This window comes from Pongo abelii, chromosome 20, assembly GCF_028885655.2.
Source record: "Pongo abelii isolate AG06213 chromosome 20, NHGRI_mPonAbe1-v2.0_pri, whole genome shotgun sequence".
NCBI lineage: Eukaryota > Metazoa > Chordata > Mammalia > Primates > Hominidae > Pongo > Pongo abelii.
Genome location: NC_072005.2, coordinates 62,674,179 through 62,696,114, shown reverse-complemented (window position 1 = coordinate 62,696,114; position 21,936 = coordinate 62,674,179). Strand labels below are relative to the sequence as shown.

The window sequence follows — 21,936 nt, the reverse complement described above, 5'->3', positions numbered from 1 at the left end:
AAAAAAACCCCATTTTTGTAAAACCCCATTTTTGTAAAAATACAAAAATTAGCCAGGCACGGTGGCAGACACCTGTAATCCCAGCTACTTGGGAGGCTGAGGCAGAAGAATCGCTTGAACCCAGGAAGCAGAGGTTGCACTGAGCCGAGATCCTGCCACTGCACTCCAGCTTGGGCGACACAGCGAGACTCCTTCTCAAAAAAAAAAAAAAAATGCCATGAAGGCAAGACATGTTTTTCTTACCACTGTAATTCCATCACAACTCTTCAGTGGCAGGTATTCATGTACATGTTAGTTGATGGAAGGAATTACAAAAATAATTACTGCCACTTAAGTTTGAAGAAACCATTTGACTACTCTTGGCCATATGTTTAGCATCCATCAAACAAACTTGTGATTGATTCGAGTCCCCTAGAATTATGGGTTCTTTAGAATTTTGTCTTCATAGTATCTGACTGTACATAATCACAGTGAATGTGTATAGCTCTATCCATGGTACTGATCAAGAGCTTGAAGGGAAGGGGTTGACACCAGAGACAAATGACAATCAAGAAAGGCAATCTGAACTAGGTACCCTTGAAATCTAAACTACTTACACTTCTTTCACCCAACTTTCTTCCAGGAGGGCAACCAAGGAATAAATCTATTTTCCTCACCTTGTTCTTCTGTCTCTGCTGCTGTGGCATCTTCTTGTTCCATAGCTTGTGAAATTTCTGCAAAAGAAGAATGAATTCCCACATATTTGTGTTTATTATTTCAGTCAGAGATGTCAGACACCCCCAAGATAAGCTTAGTCATGTGATATTTAATTTTCTGGCCAGTTTAAAACATGGCAATCACTGGCTCAGCTAGAAGACAGAGTGTGCTAGTACAATCAGCACTAATTCAAAGCTTGAGGGTGAGGGTGAGGGTTCCAGGCTCATTTCTCCTTGGAGAGCCTTGCACAAGTTATTAAAATGAGGGGTAGGTCGGGCGTGGTGGCTCACGCCTGTAATCCCAGCACTTTGGGAGGCCGAGGTGGGCAGATCATGAAGTCAGGAGTTCGAGACTGGCCTGGTCAATATGGTGAAACCCCATCTCTACTAAAAATACAAAAAATTAGCCAGGCACGGTGGCAGGCGCCTGCAATCCCAGCTACTCGGGAGGCTGAGACAGAAGAATCGCTTGAATCCGGGAGGCAGAGGTTGCACTGAGCCGAGATCGTGCCACTGCACTCCAGCTTGGTTGACACAGCAAGACTCCTTCTCAAAAAAAAAGTCATGAAGGCAAGATATGTTTTTCTTACCACTGTAATTCCATCACAATTTTTCAATGGCAGGTATTCATGTATGTATTAGTTGATAGAAGGAATTACAAAAATAATTACTGCCAATTAAGTTTGAAGAAAGCATTTGACTACTCTTGGCCATATGTTTAGCATCCATCAAACAAAGTTGTGATTGATTTGAGCCCCCTAGAATTATGGGTTCTTTAGAATTTTGTCTTCATAGTATCTGACTAGATAATCACAGTGAACTTGTGTAGCTCTATCCATGGTACTGATCAAGAGCTTGAAGGGAAGGGGTTGACACCAGAGACAAATGACAATCCAGAAAGGCAATCTGAACTACACACCCCAGTCTAAACTACTTACACTTCTTTCACCCAACTTTCTTCCAGGAGGGCAACAAACAATAAATCTATTTTCCTCACCTTGTTCTTCTGTCTCTGCTGTGGCACCTTCTTGCTCCATAGCTTGTGAAATTTCTGCAAAAGAAGAATGAATTCCAACATATTTGTGTTTATTATTTGAGTCAGAGATGTCAGACACCCCCAAGATAAGCTTAGTCATGCCATATTTAATTTTCTGGCCAGTTTAAAACATGGCAACAACTGGCTCAGCTAGAAGACAGAGTGCACTAGTACAATGAGCACTAATTCAAAGCTTGAGGGTGAGGGTCCCAGGCTCATTTCTCCTTGAACAGCCTTGCACAAGTTATTAAAATGAGGGGTAGGTAGGGTGTGGTGGCTCACGCCTGTAATCCCAGCACTTTGGGAGGCCGAGGCAGGCAGATCACCAGAGGTCAGGGGTTCGAGACCAGCCTGATGAATATGATGAAACCCCATCTCTACTAAAAAATACAAAAATTAGCCTGGCATGGTGGCATGTGCCTGTAATCCCAGCTACTCAGGAGGCTGAGGCAGGAGAATCACTTGAACCCAGGAGGGCAGAGGTTTCAGTAAGCTGAAGTCATGCCACTGCACTCCAAAAAAAAAATAAAAAATAAGAATACAAAAATGAAATGAGGGGTAAAACCTACAGTTCAGAATTAAGGATCTTAGGATCTTAGAGCCAGATGTTGTGGTACATGCCTGTAGTCCCAGCTACTTGGGAGGCTGAGGCAGGAGAATCACTTGAGTCCAGCAGTTTGAGGCTGTAGTGCGCTACGGTCGTGCTTGTGGATAGCCACTGCATTGTAGTCTCAGCAATACAGCAAAGCTCTCTCTCTTAAGAATTAAGGATTTGAATTAGACACGGGATTCAAATGTGAGTTTTCATAAACTACTTGTAAGATCTTCATCAAGTTACTGAAGTTACATGTTTCTGTATGTTCATCTACAAAAGCAAAGAAATTGTTCCTATGTTGTCGAGTTGCTGTGGAGATGATTTAGTAGAGTAATAACACAGCCTCTGGCATATAGTAGCTACCACTGACTGAGAATAACCACTATATATATTTATCAGGAAATAGTTACCATGTGAGGCTAAACACAAATTCATCTTAGGATATATGAGAATAGATTTGCCATTTTAAAGAATAATCATTAGGGTGGTCTTTGTTTTGTCAATTAGAGAAAAATTATAGATTTTTTAAAGTCACAAACAGAATAAAAACCATTTAAGGATTTTTAAGCATGGGAGTAAAGTTACAGGTGTAAATTTTTAGATCACCTTGGTTGTTGTATGAAAAATTGTATGTAAAAGTGGATTGTGTTTGAGACGCAAATGAAATGCCTTTAAATACAGCAGATGGGAAGAACTGTGTAAAAATGGGTCATATATTACAGGTAGAGACCATATGATCTTCTGATTTGCTAGATATAAGGTAGAGAAAATAAATATTAAAAAATACAGCTACTCAGGAAGTCGAGGCATGAGAACTGCTTAAACCTGGGAGGTGGAGGTTGCAGTGAGCCAAGATTGTGCAACTGCACTCCATCCTGGGAGACAAGGTGAGACCTCCATCTCAAAACCAAACCAAAAAAAAAAAAAAATGACTAAGCTTTTGGTGTAAACGACCAGGCATATAGTGATGCTATTTACCGATATGGAAAACAGTGAAGGCAGATATCAAACGAATGCTCCACCCAACAGCAGAAAACATGCCCTTCTCAACTGCAAACAGACCTTCTCCAAGATAGATATATCAGGCATAAAACATGTTTCAAGTTGATGTGCCTTGAAATTATACAAAGTATGCTCTCTTAACACAATGAAATAAGATTAGAAATCAGTCAGAAAATTTGAAAATTTCCAAATATATGGAAGTGAAGCCACACTATCCTCAATAGGTCAAAGGGGAAACAAAAGGGAATTAAATACGTTGAAATGAGTGGAAACAAAACACAGCAATATTTACGGCGTGTAGGTAGATCCGTGCATAAAGGAAAATTTATAGCCATAAATGCCTAAGAAAGATTCGAAATATAACTTCCCACCTTAAAGTAGGAAAGAAACCCCTTCGGGGTTAGTGAGTAGCAAACTAATCCCAAAACGGGCAGAGAAAGGGAATAAAGAAGTAAACAAAATACAGGATGGAAATACAATAGAGAAAACAAACCTAGCAGTTTGTTCTTTGAAAAGAACAAAATTGACAGACCTTTAGCCAGACTGACCAAGAAAAAAAGAGACGGCTAAAATTACTGGAGTCGAGAATGAAAGAGGGTCACAACTAACAACCTTAAAGAAGTGAAAAGGATTTTGGCTGGACACGGTGGCTCACACCTGTAATCCCAGCACTTGGGGAGGCCGAGGTGGGCGGATCACGAGGTCAAGAGATCGAGACCATCCTGGCCAACAGGGTGAAACCCCATCTCTACTAAAAATACAAAAAAAATTAGCCAGGTGTGGTGGCGGGTGCCTGTAGTCCCAGCTACTCAGGAGGCTGAGGCAGGAGAATGACTTGAACCCAGGAGGCAGAGCTTGCAGTGAGCTGAGATCCCGCCACTGCACCTGGGTGACAGAGCGAGACTCCATCTCAAAAACAAAACAAAACAAAACAAAAAAACCAAATGTGGTACATATACACAATGGGTTATTCAGCCCTAAAACACACAGGAAATTCTGTTGTTTGCTACAACATCGAGAAACCTAGAGGACATTATACTAAGTGAAGTAAGCCAGGCACAGAGAAATACCAGAGGATCTCACATGTGGAATCTAAAAACGTCGAACTCAGAATTGGAGGGTAGAATGGTGGTTACCAGAGGCTGGTGGGGCAGAGAGTGGACCGGGAAAGTTGGAAAACATTAGTCAACAGGTACAAACTTACAGCTAGACAAGAGGAGTAAGTTCTGGTATTCTATTGCACAATGTGGTGACTGGTTAATAACAATGTATATTTCAAAATAGCTAAAAGAGGATTTTAAATGTTCTCAGCACGGCTGGGCATGGTGGCTCAAGTTTGTAATCCCAGCACTTTGGGAGGCTGAGGCGGGCGGATCACCTGAGGTCAGGAGTTCCAGACCAGCCTGACCAACATGCAGAAACCCCGTCTCTACTAAAAATACAAAATTAGCTGGGTGTGGTGATGCATGCCTGTAGCCCCAGCTACTTGGGAGGCCGAGGCAGAAGAATCGCTTGAACCCGGGAGACGGAGCTGGCAGTGAGCTGAGATCACACCATTGCACTCCAGCCTGGGTCAGAAGAACAAAACTCCATCTCAAAATAAAATAAATAAAAATAAAATGTTCTCAGCACAAAGAATATTTGAGGTGATGGATACACTAGTTACCCTGATTTGATCATTCTACAATATATACGTGTACTGAAACCTCATGACCCCATAAATATATACAATTCTTATTTTTCAGGTAAAAATAAAAAACTGTAGTGAAAATAATCGTAGTGAACACGCAAGGTTCTGTCCATGGTGCTGATCCCAAGATCTCTTAGGGAAGAGGGACTCACACACCAGAGACAAATGAGGATGAAGAAAGGGAAAGCGGATTTCCCCATCGTTTGAACTACCATGGACTTCTCTCACCCAACTTTCTTCCAGGAGGGCAACAAATGAATAGATCTATTTCATTCACCTTGTTCTGTCTCTGCAGCTGTGGCACTATGTTGTTGCACAGCTTGTGAAATTCCTGCAAAAGAGAAGGGAGAAGAATAAACACAAACATACTGTGTATATTATTCAAATCAGAGATGTTGGACACCCCAGATAAACTTAGTCATGCCATAGTTAATTTTCTGACCAGTTTAGAGCACAGAACCACTGGCTTAGCACCAGGGCAGAGTGTGCCAGTAACATAAGCACTAGATTCAAGATCAGATGATTCAAAATCAAAAGCATTTCTATACATTGGCAGTAAACAAAATAAAATGAACACCTTGGCCAGGCACAGTGGCTCACGCCTGTAATCCCAGCACTTTGGGAGGCCGAGGCGGGTGAGTCACTTGAAGTCAGGGGTTTGAGACCAGCCTGGCCAACATGGTGAAATCCCGTCTCTACTAAAAATTCAAAAAAATTAACCAGGCATGGTGGCGTGTGCCTGTAACCCCATCTACTGGAACGCTGAGGCAGGAGAATTGCTTGAACCCAGGAGGCAGAGGTTGCAGTGAACTGAGATCACACCACTCCAGCCTGGGCAACAAGAGCGAAACTCTGTCAAACAAACAAACAAAACAAAAACAAAAACAAAACAAACACTCCACTTATAATAGCATAGAACAAAATATTTCAGGATAAATTTAACAAATGAAATGAGAGACTTGTATCCGGAAAGCCACAAACGGAACCGAAAAAATTAAGAAAACCCTAAATTAATGGAAAGACCACCATGTGTCCATGGGTTGAAGACTTAATGCTGTTACTGTGTCATATACCCAACATTAATCTACATGACATAATGCAATCTCATCAAAATCCCAGCTACCTTTGTTTGCAGAAATTGTAAAGCTGATTGATACTAAAAGTCACATGGAAATTCAAGAGACCCAGAATAGCTGATCTATCTTGAAGTCAAGTTGAAGAATCACACTTTGAGTTCAAAACTATAAAGCAACAGTAATTAAGTCAGTGTGGTTCAGGCACAAGGTCAGATATAGAGATCAATGGAATAGACTTGAAAGTTTAAAAATAACCCTATACATCTGTGATTTTAGACAAGAATATCTAGACGATAAGAATAGTGTTTTCAATAAATATTGCTGGAGAACTGGTTATCTATACACAAAAGGATGAAGTTGAACCCTCTACTTCATGCCATATACAAAATTAACTCAAAATGTTTAAAGACCTAAATGTTTTTAAGAGCTGTAACTACAAAATCCTTAAGAGGAAATATCGGTGTAAACCTTCTGATTTTGGGTTAAGCAATTTTTTTTTTTTTTTTTTTGAGACGGAGTGTTGCTCTGTCACCAGGCTGGAGTGCAATGGCACGATCTCGGCTCACTGCAACCTCCACCTCCCGGGTTCAAGTGATTCCCCTGCCTCACCCTCTCAAGTAGCTGGGACAAAAGGCATGCGCCACCGTGCCCGGCGGATTTTTGTATTTTAGTAGAGACAGGATTTCACCATGTTGGCCAGGAGGGTCTGGATATCCTGATCTCGTGATCCACCGCCTCGGCCTCCCAAAGTGCTGGGATTACAGGTGTGAGCCACCATGCCCAGCTGGGTTAAACAATTTTTTAAAGATATAACACCAAAAGCACAAACAATCAAGGAAATAAATTTGTCTTCACAAAATAAAAGCCCACTATGCTTCAAAGGACAGTATCAGGAGTGTGAAAAGACAACTCAGAGAACAGGGGAATATATAAAATTATGTCTCTACATAATCTAGATGATAAAACCTAAGTATTGCAAGTCAACAATATAATGAAGTTAAAAACGGACAAAGGATTTGAATATACATTTCTCTAAAGACATAGAAGTGGCCAATTAGCACATGAAAAGATTCTGAACATAATTAGGGAAATTCAAATCAAAACCACAGTGAATGTTTCATACCTAACTAGGATGGTTACAATAAAAAATAGAGGAGCAAATGTTACTGTAGCTTTCATTAAGGTGTTGGTGAGGATGCAAAATGGTGCAGTCACCGAAGAAAATCCATTTGGCAGCTCCCCAAAAAGTTAAACACAGTTGCCATATGACCCACCACTTCCACTCCTAGGTATACGCCTCCCTGAATTGAAAACACATCTACACAAACACACACGTGGGAATCCATAGCTGCATTATTCATAATAGCAAAAACAAACAAACAAAAAAACCAAATGTCCATCATGTGATAAATGAACAAGAAGTGTATATACATAAAAGGAATACTGTTCAGCCATAAAAAGTTATGAAGTCCTGAGACAGGCTATGATATTGACAAATCTTTAAAACATTATGTTAAAATCTCAGCACTTTGGGAGGCTGAGGTGGGCAGATCACAAGGTCAGGAGATCGAGATCATCCTGGCTCACACTGTGAAACCCCGTCTCTACTAAAAATATAAAAAATTAGCCGGGTGTAGTGGCGGGCGCCTGTAGTCCCAGCTACTCGGGAGGCTGAGGCAGGAGAATGGCGTGAACCAGGGAGGCGGAGGTTGCAGTGAGCCGAGATCGCGCTACTGCACTCCAGCCTCAGTGACAGAGCAAGACTCCGTCTCAAAACAAAAACAAAAACATGTTAAATGAAGAAAGCCAGTCACACAATATAATAAAGTGTCTGATTTCATTCATATGGAAAGTCCAGAAAAGGCAAAATTCACAGACAAAGTGGATGACTGGTTTCTAGGGGCTGGGTATGGGGGAATGATGGCTAATAGGTATGTGGTTTTCTGGGGTGATGAAAATTTCCTGAAATTAGATAGCAGTGATGGTTACACAACTTTGTTAATACAATAAAACACTGAATTGTATTAAGATGAATTTTATATGTGAATTTTCTCTCAACTTTAAAAAAGCAAGGAAAGTGTATAAAGAGATTACAGACCAGTTCACTCAAACACAGATGCCAAATTCGAAGTGACTTATCAGCAAACTGTATCAGAAGTGTATCAAAGGTATGTAATGGTGCTTATGTCACAGGTATTCCAGGAAAGCAACAACAGTTGAACACTTGAAAGAAGTCTGTAAGTGTCATTCATTAAATAACAGGTTCTGGGAAAATAAATCGTAAGATCGCTCCAAATTATGCAAAAATAAGACAGGCCAATTTTCTCCACCTTGTTGTCTCTGCTGAAGGATTTTTTTTTGGGGGGGGGAGTTATAGAAATGTCCTAAGACTGGATTATGGTGATAGTTTCATGTTTATACATTTTTGAATCGTATTCTCAAGATTTTGATATGTAAACCTGCATTGAGTTATCCGGAAAAAAAGAAAAAAAAAAAAAAAAAGGCCAGGCACGGTGGCTGATGCCTGTAATCTCAGCACTTTGGGAGGCCAAGGCGGGAGGATCACGAGTCAGGAGTTCGAAAGCAGCCTGGCCAACATGGTGAAACCCCGTCTCTACTAAAAATACGAAAAATTAGCCGGGTATGGTGGTGGGTGACTGTAGTCCCAGCTACTCAGGAGGCTGAGGCGGGAGAATGGCGTGAACCCGGGAGATGGAGCTTGCAGTGAGCTGACATCGTGCCACTGCACTCCAGCCTGGGCAACAGAACAAGACTCTGTCTCAAAAAAAAAAAAAAAAAAAAAGCAAGCAGCCGCTATGTCTTGAGCATCATAATACATTCAATTTGTTAGACTAAATAGATTCGCCACGTAAGAGGTGAAAGAATCTGAAGTTACACAGAATTTATAATATCTAGGGTGGGTGCAGTGGCTCATGCCTGTAATCCTAGCACTTTGGGAGGCTGAGGTGGATCACTTGAGGTCAGAAGTTCTAGGCCAGCCTGACTAATATCGTGAAACCCCATCTTTACTAAAAATACAAAAATTAGCCAAGCACGGTGGCGCAAGTGTGTAATCCCAGCTACTTGGGAGGCTGAGACAGGAGAATCGCTTGAACCTGGGAGGTAGAGGTTGCAGTGAGCCAAGGTCAAGCCATTGCACTCCAGCCTGGGCGACAGAGCGAGACTATCTAGGGGGGAAAGAAAAAAAAAAAAGAAATAGGAAAAGAAAAAAGATCTAACACAAAGATGACATCTCAGTCTGGAAAGAAAAAAAAAAAAATCAGGCTTTCTGTTGGCTGATCTTCCTTGGGCAAATCTGTCTCTCTGGGCTTTGGAGTCATCATATGTACGATGCTGACTTCAGATGGATGTATCTTATTGTCTTCTCTAGAGTTTTGTAATAGATTTATAGAAATAAATTTCACAAATCATACAATTCACCTATTGAAAGTGTGCAATCATGACTGAGAACATTCAGATTGCAACCATCACTACAATTTTAGAACGTTTTAATCACTCTCAAAGAGGAAAAACCCTGCCCTCTTAGTCCTCACCCTCTAAGTTTCCCCATTCACCCCAGCCCTAGGCAACCACTAATCTACTTCTAGTATTTAAATGGATTTGCCGATTCTAGACATTTTATATGAATGGAATCATTCAATATATATCCTTTTGTGATAGTTTCCTTCACTTAGCCTAGTGTCTTCAAGGTCCATCCATCTTGTAATATACAATGTATATATAGTATATAATGTACGTAATATACATACATTAGTATATATATTTTTTAAAGACACAGTCTCATTTTATCATCCGGGCTGAAGTGCAGTGGCACAATCATGGCTCAATGCAGCCTCAACCCCCCGGACTCAAGCAATCCTCCTGCCTCAGCCTCCCAAGTAGCTGAGACCATACGTGTGCACTCCCACACTCAGCTAATTTTAATTTTTTTTGGTAGACGTGGGGTCTTGCTACATTGCCCAGGTTGGTCTCAAACTCCTGGGTTCGAGCGATCTGCCTGCCTCAGCCTCCCAAAGTGCTGGGATTACAGGTATGAGTCACTGTGTCCACCCACATCATTCCTTTTTATTCCAAATAATATACTATTGTATATACATACCTCATTTGATTCTATAGCTTGATAAAAACAACTGCATTTATTGGGTTGGCTTAGTTTCAAGGGACTTTTTTTTTTTTTTTTTTTTTTTGAGACAGAGTTAAGCTCTTGTTTCCCAGGCTGGAGTGCAGTGGCTCACCGCAACATCTACCTCCTGGGTTCAAGTGATTCTCCTGCCTCAGCCTCTTGAGTAGCTAGGATTACGGGCACGTGCCACCATGCCTGGCTTTTTCCTGTATTTTTTAGTAGAGATGGGGTTTCTCCATGTTGGTCAGACTGGTCTCAAACTCCCGACCTCAGGTGATCCACCCACCTCGGCCTCCCAAAGTGCTGGGATTATAGGTGTGAGCCACCGCTCCCAGACTTTGAGGGACATCTTTCCATACCCAGCCAATTAGGAGCAACGATGAAGGCCTGTGATCCCCTATGATGTAAGCTCCTTGAGGGTAGAGTGTCTGTCTCTGATGGCCTTAGTCTTTGTATATGGATAACACCTGCAGTCAGGTCTTTCCGGCACAAGCCCACCTTGCCTCAGTTTAACCATGTGAGACTTTGGTGTGCCATTGAGCTTCTGGGTCTCGCTGAACAACTAACGACAGTCAGTACCACATAGGATTGAGAAGCATGGGCTAAAGCACTGGCACAGTGCGTGATCCACGTGGTCTCGAGAAGTGGTAGTTCTCGTGTCCAGGAGCAGCTCAGAGGGATCTCCTAACGTGGCTGATGGCAAGACCCCCGGCTTTTGTCAGGTTTGTTTCAGTCCTGCTATCAAGGTTAGTCTGTGTTTATTTTATGCTCTAAGCCACCATTCAGTAACTTATAAAACCTGAGACGCAGTCTTATCACATGAAGGATAACACGTCACACTCACCTGGTGAAGCCTAGATTGACATCAAACTCTGAGCAATGTAGAAACTTTGGGACTCAGAGCCTCTGACTCAGATGCCAGTTACTCAGATGTTAGCTTTGAAGAGCTCTTTCCCACCCACAGCCTGAGCAAAGCTCCATGAAAACAAGGTTGGTTTCAACCCTTTCCAAACCAGGTTAGGTTTCACGGTCAACACTGGCTGCTGGGAGCTGAGCAAGATGGTGGCGGCGCAGGTAGCAGCGGAGAATTCATGTTGTCTACGCAGCCTGCCTTTCTCCCTGTGTGTTTTGCCTTCCCTGGTGTCATCTTAGTTTTTTGGTTTGTCTTTCCTGTCCCACAACGTGTGAACTTCATGAACACGTGTGCTTCAGCCAACGATGTATTATAAATATGCAGAGCAGTGGCTGGCATGAGGTCAGTGCTCAAATGTTTGGGGAATTGTATTGAATCTGGTTTTGTGCTATCTGGTTCTTTCCACCAGAGCCTCCCAACTGGGTTATTGGGAGGAGCTTGTCATAGTAGGGTCATAAGGTTACCCAAACTGAAGATGATGGGAAGTCCTCAAGTTGTAAGAAAGCCTGAAGACCACAGAACTCTTTTTTTTTTTTTTTTTTTTTTGAGATGGAGTCTTGTTCTGTCGCCCAGGCTGGAGTGCAGTGGTATGATCTCAGCTCACTGCAACCTCTGCCTCCACCTCCCAAGTAGCTGGGATTACAGGTGCCCACCACCACGTCTGGCTATTTTTTTGTATTTTTAGTAGAGACGAGGTTTCACCATGTTGGCCAGGCTGGTCTTGAACTCCTGACCTCAGGTGATCTGCCCGCCTCGGCCTCCCAAAGTACTGGCATTACAGGCATGAGCCACTGGGCCTGGCCCCAGGCCACATAACTCTTCAACTTGGAAGGAGAAAGACCAGAATTACCAGATCCTCAGAACCCATCTGGTCAGCTAATGGTAGGGTAGTTAGACTAGAAACACTAGACCATCAGAAGTCATGGTTCTAGCCCCTAAAGATGCAAACTGGCTGCCATATGTCTTTAAGCACATCCTATTTCCCCCAACTCCACCCCACTAACCTGGCACTTTTTCCTTGCTTGGTCCTTGGTCAGTTGTTGTTGCTTCAAGGTCTTCTGGTGAATGTCCTGCAAGACAAAGAAAAAGGGAGATTGGCCTCAATGAAGTCACTGTAATTACCCAAGCCAAGGATAAGAATGTCCTGTGCCCAAATTATGGAGGGGACCCAAGACAAACCTCAGGATCTCAGTTTATTCCATGATTGGCCTATAATGGAGACAACAGAGTCAGACTTTCCTGAGCCAGCAGAAGCACACTGAAAAAACAGAGGTTTATAAAGAATTCTCTGGCCCCTGTTTTGCTGGATGGCCTTGGGTAAGTCACACAATGAGGTTAATTATGGTGATTACGTTTCTTTTCAGGAGTCCTCCTCAAGACCCGTCTTGAACGCCAGACCCAGTTAGTCAATGAGTCACTAGATGCCTGCGAGTTACCCATATACAGGTATCTTCAACAACTTACAAGGTCCAACCTTGACTACCCATCCCCCAATCTACTTTTCGCAAAACATCTCTTCCATGGGGTGAGGCGATGGAACCCCATCCACCCAGTTTACCATGCCAGAAACTTGGGGATCACCCATGACACTGCGTTCTCTCTCTCTGTATTTAGTTCTTAAAAACTGTCTAGTGGAAGGGTGTGGTGGCTCACGCCTGTAATCCCAGCGCTTTGGGAGGCCGAGGCAGGCGGATCACGAGGTCAGGAGATCGAGACCATCCTGGTTAATACAGTGAAACCCTGTCTCTACTAAAAATACAAAAAATTAGCCGGGCATGGTGGTGGGCACCTGTAGTCCCAGCTACTTGGGAGGCTGAGGCAGGAGAATGGCATGAACCCGGGAGGTGGAGCTTGCAGTGAGCCGAGATCACACCACTGCACTCCAGCCTGGGCGACAGAACAAGACTCTGTCTCAAAAAAAAAAAAAAAAAACAAAAAACACACACACTCTCACACAAAAACAAAAAATAACTGTCTTGTACACTTCTGAAGCATCTTCCATTTCTACTTCCTTCTGTGCCATCATCCTATTCTAAGCCACCTTTATTTATCTCATGGACAGTAGAAAGACCTCAAACTCGTCTCTCTCTGTTTATTCCACAACTCCCTCTGGGTCACTCAACACTTTTGCAACAGTGCTGAAATAAATGTTTGATTATTTCTACTACTACGCCTTTAAAACTATGTAATTGCTTCTGCTTGCTATTACAAGTATCTTCAAGATGCCCTGTTATCTGACTTCCAGTCCCTCCATCTTCACCTCCTGCTCATTCTCCGTGGTCCAGCCAAGCCCTCTGGTAAAGGCTTTAGAGTGCCCCGACTTTACGCTCAGAATGTTTTTCTCTACTATGCTCAGGCAACTTGGCCAACTCCTTTTCTTCATTTGTCTCATCCTAAAGCTTACTCCTTCTAGGAAGTGACTCTAAACTTCCCTCTCATCTGGAATAGGAATGGTAAGACTTTTCCTAAAAAAAAAAAAAAAAAAAGACAGTCTCGGTTTGTTGCCCAGGCTGGAGTGCAATGGCACGATCTCAGCTCACTGCAACCTCCGCCTCCCAGGTTCAAGCGATTCTCCTGCCTCAGCCTCCCCAGTAGCTGGGATTACAGGTGGCTGCCAATACACCTGGCTAATTTTTTGTATTTTTAGTAGAGACAGGGTTTCACTGTGTTAGCCAGGCTAGTCTTGAACTCCTGACCTCAAGTGATCCGCCTGCCTAGGACTCTCAAAGTATTGGGATTACAGGCATGGGCCACGGTGCCCAGCCATAAGACATTTTTATATACAATTTAAAAAAAATTTTATTTTAGGCGGGCACAGTGGCTCACGCCTGTAATCCCAGCACTTTGGGAGGCCAAGGTGGGCGGATCACAAGGTCAGGAGATCGAGACCATCCTGGCTAACACGGTGAAACCCCTTCTCCACTAAAAATACAAAAAATTAGCCAGGAGTGGTGGCGTGTGCCTGTAGTCCCAGCTACTCGGGAGGCTGAGGCAGGAGAATGGCGTGAACCTGGGAGGCGGAGCTTGCAGTGAGCTGAGATTGCGACACTGCACTCCAGCCTGGGCAACAGAGCGAGACTCCGTCTCAAAAAAAAAAAAAAAAATTTATTTTAAATAAGGAGTCTTGCTCTGTCACCCAGGCTGGAGTGCAGTGGTGCGATCTTGACTCACTGCAACCTCTACCTCCCGGGTTCAAGCGATTCTCCTGCCTCAGCCTCCCAAGTAGCTGGGATTACAGGTGTGTGCCACCACGCCTGGCTAATTTTTGTATTTTTAGTAGAGACAGCGTTTCACCATGTTGGCCAGGCTCGTGTCAAACTCCTGACCTCAAATGATCCACCCATCTTAGCCTCCCAGAGTGCTGGGATTACAGGCATTAGCCACCCCCACCTGGCCTATACCATCCTTTTTTTTTTTGAAATTATACTTTAAGTTCTAGGGTACATGTGCACAGTGTGCAGGTTACATATGTATACATGTGCCATGCTGGTGTGCTGCACCCATTAACTCGTCATTTACATTAGGTATATCTCCTAATGCTATCCCTTCCCCCTCCCCCCACCCCACAACAGGCCCCGGTATGTGATGTTCCCCTTCCTGTGTCCAAGCGTTCTCATTGTTCAATTCCCACCTATGAGTGAGAACATGCGGTGTTTGGTTTTCTGTCCTTGTGATAGTTTGCTGAGAATGAGGGTTTCCATCTTCATCCATGTCCCTACAAAGGGCATGAACTCATCCTTTTTTATGGCTACCATTCATTTTTAAAGTTGCCCATTTCTTTCTACCTCACAGAAAACTGCAAATCTCTGGCACTAGACATATGAGAACTTAAACATATGCCACGGTAGATGAATGTTAAACAATGAATCTCATCTTTGCCACTTATTAGCCCATGAAGTTGGTCAAGTTACGTAACTTGAAAGATCCTCTATCACAGCTTCAGCCACGGGGAACCCATTTCATTGGGTGGGGTTGAGAGTCAGATGGTGGGGACATGACAGTTTCAGTGCAGTGCTGACTTGATAAACCCCAGCTCTCATTTTTATGCCCTCTCTTCCTGTGAGTAATAACAACATGCCCGCCACACTGGGCCTTTTCCAAGTTCAGAAGAGAGAGCTCTTGAAGTGCTTTGCAGCTAATGCTGCTGAGCTGCATCCAGCTGACTGATGTGCAGGCATGCCACCTGTGTGTGTGTGTGTGTGTGTGTGTGTATATAAAAATATATGTGTGTGTATGTGTATGTGTGTATATATGTGTGAGTATATATAAAAATATATGTGTGTATGTGTGTATATATGTGTGTATATATAAAAATATATGTGAGTGTATGTGTGTGTGTGTGTATATATATATATATATTTTTTTTTTTTTTTGAGATAGAGTCTCACTCCTTTGCCCAGGCTGGAGTGCAGTGGCATGATCTCGGCTCACTGCAACCTCTGCCTCCCGGATTCAAGTGATTCTCCTGCCTCAGTCTCCTGAGTAGCTGGGATTACAGGTGTGTGCCACAATGCCCGGCTAATTTTTTGTATTTCTAGTAGAGATGGGGTTTCTCCATGTTGTGGCCAGGCTGGTCTCCATCTCTTGACCTCAGGTGATCCACCCACCTCGGCCTCCCAAAGTGCTGGGATCACAGCTGTGAGTCACTGCACCCAGCCCACACCTGTATTTGTAGGGCCAATTCAGGGGCTCAGTCAAGGGATTTGTTTTCAGTCTACAGTTGGAGAGATCCTCTAGATAAAAAAGAACTGCTATTTTCTAAATGAACTTTCTCCTAAATACTCTAAAATAATCACAGAATCTGATCCGAATTCTTGCTGCACTATGGACACCAACAGTCTAAGAAAGTCCAAGCCTCAGATGAGCACCTGAAACCTCAGTCCTTCATCCCATGGCCAAGCATGAGACTCGCACCGAACAACTACCAATGTTATCAACCAATGAGGTTCTTAGCCACTTTCTATGCATTACATTATTGAACTTTTGCAATGGCACACACAGTATCACATTTCCTGTTCCAAGATGTGGGATCCAAGGGTCAGAACAGAAGGAGACATTCCCAAGGTCTCGCAACCGACCCATGATAGCACCGGAGCTCAAGCTTAGCACTTACAACTCAAATCCTATTAACTTCAATGAAGTGCGTGTGGTTGGAGCCATTGTCTACCCATTTCTCCCTCCTCCATTATTTTACAGGCTAGAGACTACACTAATTTCCAGCCAATGACGATGACCAGTGAGATCCTTCTCACAGCTCAGACTCACACTGCAGAGATGGACCCGGTTACTGAACAATTATTCTTCCCTGTTCCCATGAGAACCTGAAATCACCTCCCCTGCCCTAGACTTGCCCCAAGTCTCGCTTACTTTTCATGTCATCCCGTGCCTTCTCCGAGAGGGTTCGCAGGTTCATATTTTCAAAGATGCTAATGGACATAGCCCAGGCCAGCGACGCTCCGTAATACTCATGCAAGAGGAGTGCCAGGCATTCCACATTGGCATTCTCGATTTCAAACTGTGGAATAGAGCATGTGGTCGATTCTGAAGATTTCTTCTTTAGTAATTCCTTGAATGTCTGAAATTCTTCCTTGTCTAGCTCATAGAGACACCATTGCAGCCCGTAGCTGGAAAAGGTGAGCGATTTGTCTCCTTCCATCTTGATACAAGGCTGAGAACTCAGGTTTTTGGGGAAAAGTGGATTCTTCGGTAATATGGAGCAAGTAGGACCTGTGGAAAGAGTGACAAGACTCAAAAGAGGATCTTGCAGCAAATTCTCAAGTTGATACAACTAATGTCAATCACCTCACTAGATGAACAGCCTTCTCTCTTTTCAATTCTTCATGGACGAAGCATTTGTTGCCACAGCATCTGTTTATCCTGTTACTGGAACATCAGTGCTGGGACATTTTGTTGTCTGTACCCTTAGTTCCCAAACAGCATCTTAGAATAAAATTGGACATGTATGCCACAGATGCTCTTGGCTAGTATGTCATACTCAAAAACACTGGCAATGGCCGGGTGCAGTGGCTCACGCCTGTAATCCCAGCACTTTGGGAGGCCAAGGCAAGTGGATCACTTGAGGTCAGGAGTTCGAGACTAGCCTGGCCAACATGGTGAAACTCCATCTCTATTAAAAATATTAAAAAAATTAGCCAGGAGTGGTGGCACATGCCTGTAATCCCAGCTACTCAGGAGTCTGAGGCAGGAGAATCGCTTGAATCTGGAAGGCGAAGGTTGCAGTGAGCCGAGACTGAGCCATTGCACTCCAGCCTGGACAAGATTGAAACTCCGTCTCAAAAAACAAACAAACCACTGGCAAATAGATTCCTACCAGTTACTAGTAACCAGTTACAGGGGTCTTAGATCAGTTGATTTCTGTTACACCTGTTAACATCAGGTTCCATAAACACAGTAAACAGTTTTGGCGTAAAAATAAACTGATAAATACTTGAAAGTCATATCTGATAAGGGATTTATATCTAGATAATATACATGCACTAATAGGGAGACAATCCAATTTAATATGGGCAAAGGGTCTGAATATCCATTTCTCCAAAGAAGCTATGCAAATGGCTAATGAGCACATGAAAAGATTAATGTTGTAAGTCACCATCAGGACCAATTCTATCCCTACCTGCTAACTCATTTTATAGGTGCACATCTAGGACATCTGCTATGAATTACCTCTCCAAGTTGTCTAGAAGCCTGGTCTATGATGACATCAAAATGTAGCAGTTGTTGTAAGGCCCCAGGAATAATTCCTAAATCTCTCAAATTTCCTTTTATTTATTTTTTGTCATTATAAGAGCTCTATAAATAGTGACAGCCAGTACTGGTTGGCCAGTTTGAGCAAATCTTGTTTTCCTCCACCATTACTTTGTGGTAGACAACAAAGCAATCTAAGGAATACCACGTAATAAAACATTTTAAGACTCAGGTAGACAGCAGCTTGTCATTTTCTGAGGGGCAGTATTGGTGTGAGGTCATCCTTGCTTGACATCTGTGCATTTATAGTTTTTGAGCTAAACTTGCAGATACACAGTAAGGTCCTGTCATGTCACCTCCCTGGAACTGGAAGCATCCCACCAAGGTAAAAATCAGCCTGCAGGGTTTCTGTTAACACTGATTTTTGGCTCTGCTTGATTAGACGGGGCACCTGCTTTATATTCCCTTGACCTGCAGGGACAAACTTTTCCCCAGTAGTTAGCCCCTGTCTTTCCTTCTGCCTACCAGTCTTTCCATGGGAAAGTTTTATGATGGGCTTGCTGAGATTACTTCAATTAATTAGGAGCGTCAGAAGAAAAATTATAAAATACACAGAAGAAAATATTTAAAGGAGGGTAGAGGTGGGAGACAAGAGCCTAGAGATGTCATGGTAGCTAAAATCCATTTAATAAGCTCAATTTTTTTTTTAAATGACTGAGTCTTGCTGTTGCCCAGGCTGGAGTACAGTGGTGCAGTCACAGCTCACTGCAGCCTCAAACTCCTGGGCTGAAGCAATCTTCCCGCCTCAGCCTTCCTAGTAGCTGCGACCACAGGCTTGCTATCACTGTGCTAGGCCTTTTTTTTTTTTAAAAAAAAAAAAAGTAGAGAAAAGGTCTCACTATGTTGCCCAGGCTGGTTTCAAACTCCTGGGCTCAAGTAATCCTCTTGCCCTGGCCTCCCAGAGTGTTGGGATCACAGGCATCAGCTACTGCGCCCAGCCAAATTTGAATATTTTCTTTTTTTTTTTTCTTTTTGATGGAGTCTCGCTCTGTCGCCAGGCTGGAGTGCACTGGTGTGATCTCTACTCACTGCAACCTCTGCTTCCTGGGTTCGATTGATTCTCCTGCCTCAGCCTCCCAAGTAGCTGGGATTACAGGCATGCACCACCAGGCCTAATTTTTGTGTTTTTAGTAGAGACGGGGTTTCACCATGTTGCCCAGGATGGTCTCGATCTCTTGACCTCATGATCCACCAGCCTGGGCCTCCCAAAGTGCTGAGATTACAGGCGTGAGCCACCACACCCAACCAAGTTTGAATATTTCTAACCCTGTTCTGATTTAGTAACTTAATATGCTTTACAAGATGAGGTGGCTGGGCGCGGTGGCTCACACCTGTAATCCCGGCACTTTGGGAGGCCAAAGTGGGCGGATCACAAGGTCAGGAGATCGAGATCATCCTGGCTAACACCGTGAAACCCCGTCTCTACTAAAAATACAAAAAATTAGCCGGGTGTGGTGGCGGGTGCATGTAGTCCCAGCTACTCGGGAGGCTGAGGCAGGACAATGGCGTGAACCCAGGAGTCAGAGCTTGCAGTGAGTCAAGATCGTGCCACTGCACTCCAGCCTGGGTGACAGAGTGAGACTCTGTCTCAAAAAAAACAAAAAACAAAACATGAGGTGATATATGTGGGTACACGTTTTCCCCTGGGACACAGGAAACATGTTATCATGAATATCCTCTTTATAGGAAGGGCCTCTGAAAAGAGTGGCGAGGTAGCAGTTCCTGGACAATTGTCATTGAAAAGAGTGGAGAGGTAGGAGTCCCTGAACAACTGTCATTGAGAAGAGCGGAGAGGTGGCCGTGCCTGGGCAACTGTCATTGAGAAGAGTGGAGAGGTGGCCGTCCCTGGACAACTGTCATTGAAAAGAGTGGAGAAGTGGCAGTCCCTGGACAACTGTCATTGAGAAGAGCGGAGAGGTGGCCATGCCTGGACAATTGTCATTGAGAAGAGTGGAGAGGTGGCCGTCCCTGGAAAACTGTCATTGAAAAGAGTGGAGAGGTGGCCATCCCTGGACAACTGTCATTGAAAAGATTAGAGAGGTGGCATTTCCTGGACAACTGTCATTCAAAAGAGTGGAGAGGTGGCAGTCCCTGGACAACTGTTACTGAAGAGTGGAGAGGTCGCAGTCCTTGGAGAATTGTCATTGAAAACAGTGGAGAGGTGGCAGTCCCTGGACAACTGTCATGGGTTGACCACCTCCCTGGAGAAGCTAATAGGCTTTTTCCTACATTCTTTCACTTTCTTTCTACCCCGGGGAGTGTTATGCTATAATAGATTGCTAACAACATTGCAGCAGACAGCAGCGAGGGCAGGGGACTAGATCCATGTGTCATGGTAGCAAGGCTGAGGGTCAGTTTCCTCATAGGTAACTCAACTCTAAGAGGCTGTCAACTCACGTGGTGATGCTCAGAGCAGAGCGACAGCTCCAAGTTCAAGTCCTCCTGCAATCTTCATGATACATCCCCATGGAAAGTAACTGAACATCTAAGGCTGGGCTCTCCTCTGGAAGCTCGAAATCAGAGTACCTGCCTCTTCAAGGGTTACTGTGAGGTTTCAGTGAAGCAACAAGTGAGGCGGTCGGAAGGGCTGGCACAGAGCATGCATGGGAACCCTGAACACCACCTGCTCTAAAGCTACCTGCCAGACCGAGACGTCCTGAGCAGAAGAGTATGTTATGGTACACAAGTGCTCAGGCTTAAGATGCTACTGCCAAGGTGGGCAGATCACCTGAAGTCAGGAGGTCGAGACCAGCCTGGCTAACATGGTGAAACCCCATTTCTACTAAAAATACAAAAAATTAGCCAGGCATGGTGGCGCACACCTGTAACCCCAGCTACTCAGGAGGCTGAGGCAGAAGAATCACTTGAACCTGGGAGGCAGAGGTTGCAGTGAGCCAAGATTGCGGCACTGCACTCCAGCTTGGACAACAAGAGCAAAACTCTCTCAAAAAAAAAAAAAAAAAAAAAAAAAAGAGATTTAGTAGGATCTCAATTGTGTGGATTCTAAAACAATCAAATTCATAGCGGCAGAGAGAAAAATGGTGGTTGCCAGAGACTGGGGGATAAAATGGGGAAAAAGGAAATATTGATGAAAAGGTACAAACAAGTTTCAGTCAGAGAAATGAGTTTTAGGGATCCCCTGCACAGCATGGCAACTAGAGTTAATAATGATGCATGGAATTCAAGAAAAGATGTATTATTAATATATGCTCCAAAATTGCTCAAAGTAGATTTTAAACATCCTCACCACAAAAAGTAACTAAGGTGATGGACATGTTAGCTTTTTTCTACAATGTATACGTGTATCAAAACATCGCATTGTACCCCGCAAATATATACTATTATTGTCAATTAAAAATAAAAGTGGATTTAGGATTGCTTCAATTTGTGAATCTGCAGGTGAGGCTAAAGTGTGTATGTGTATGTATTATTATATATATACATGTGTGTATATATATACGTGTATATATGTGTGTATGTGTGTATGTATACGTACACACATACACACATATATATTTTGAGACGAAGTCTTGCATTGTTGCCCAGGCTGGAGTACAGTGGCACAATCTCAACTCACTACAACCTCCGCCTCCTGGGTTCAAGCAATTCTCCTATCTCAGCCTCCCGAGTAGCTGGGATTACAGGCACCTGTCACCATGCCCAGCTAATTTTTTGTATTTTTAGTAGAGACACAGTTTCACTAGGTTGGCCAGGCTGGTCTCAAACTCCTGACCTTGTGGCCCACCCGCCTCGGCCTCCCAAAGTGCTGGGATTACAGGTGTGAGCCACCACACCCGGCCTTATATATATTTTTAGAAACAGGGTCTCACTCTGTCCCCCAGGCTGGAGTGCAGTGACTATCATAGCTCACCATATAGCCTTGAACTCCTGGGCTCAAGTGATCTTCCTGCCTCAGACTCCCAAAGTAGCTGGGACTACAGGCACACACCACTACACCTGCTTTCTTATATTTTTATAATTTTAGAATGTCTGAAATTCAGGACTGAGATAAGATAAATC

At 43.6% G+C, this 21,936-nt stretch overlaps 1 protein-coding gene across 1 annotated transcript in view; it reads right to left on the bottom strand.

The window, feature by feature from the left end:
• Positions 1-20,371, bottom strand: part of NLRP5 (NLR family pyrin domain containing 5) — a 62,326-nt gene extending 41,955 nt beyond the window's left edge. Inside the window, 5 exon segments of the mRNA XM_024237603.3 lie at positions 657-713; positions 5,296-5,349; positions 12,156-12,221; positions 16,519-16,898; positions 20,310-20,371. Coding sequence (XP_024093371.3) covers positions 657-713; positions 5,296-5,349; positions 12,156-12,221; positions 16,519-16,898; positions 20,310-20,371 — 619 coding nt within the window.
• Positions 20,372-21,936: the final 1,565 nt, after the last annotated feature.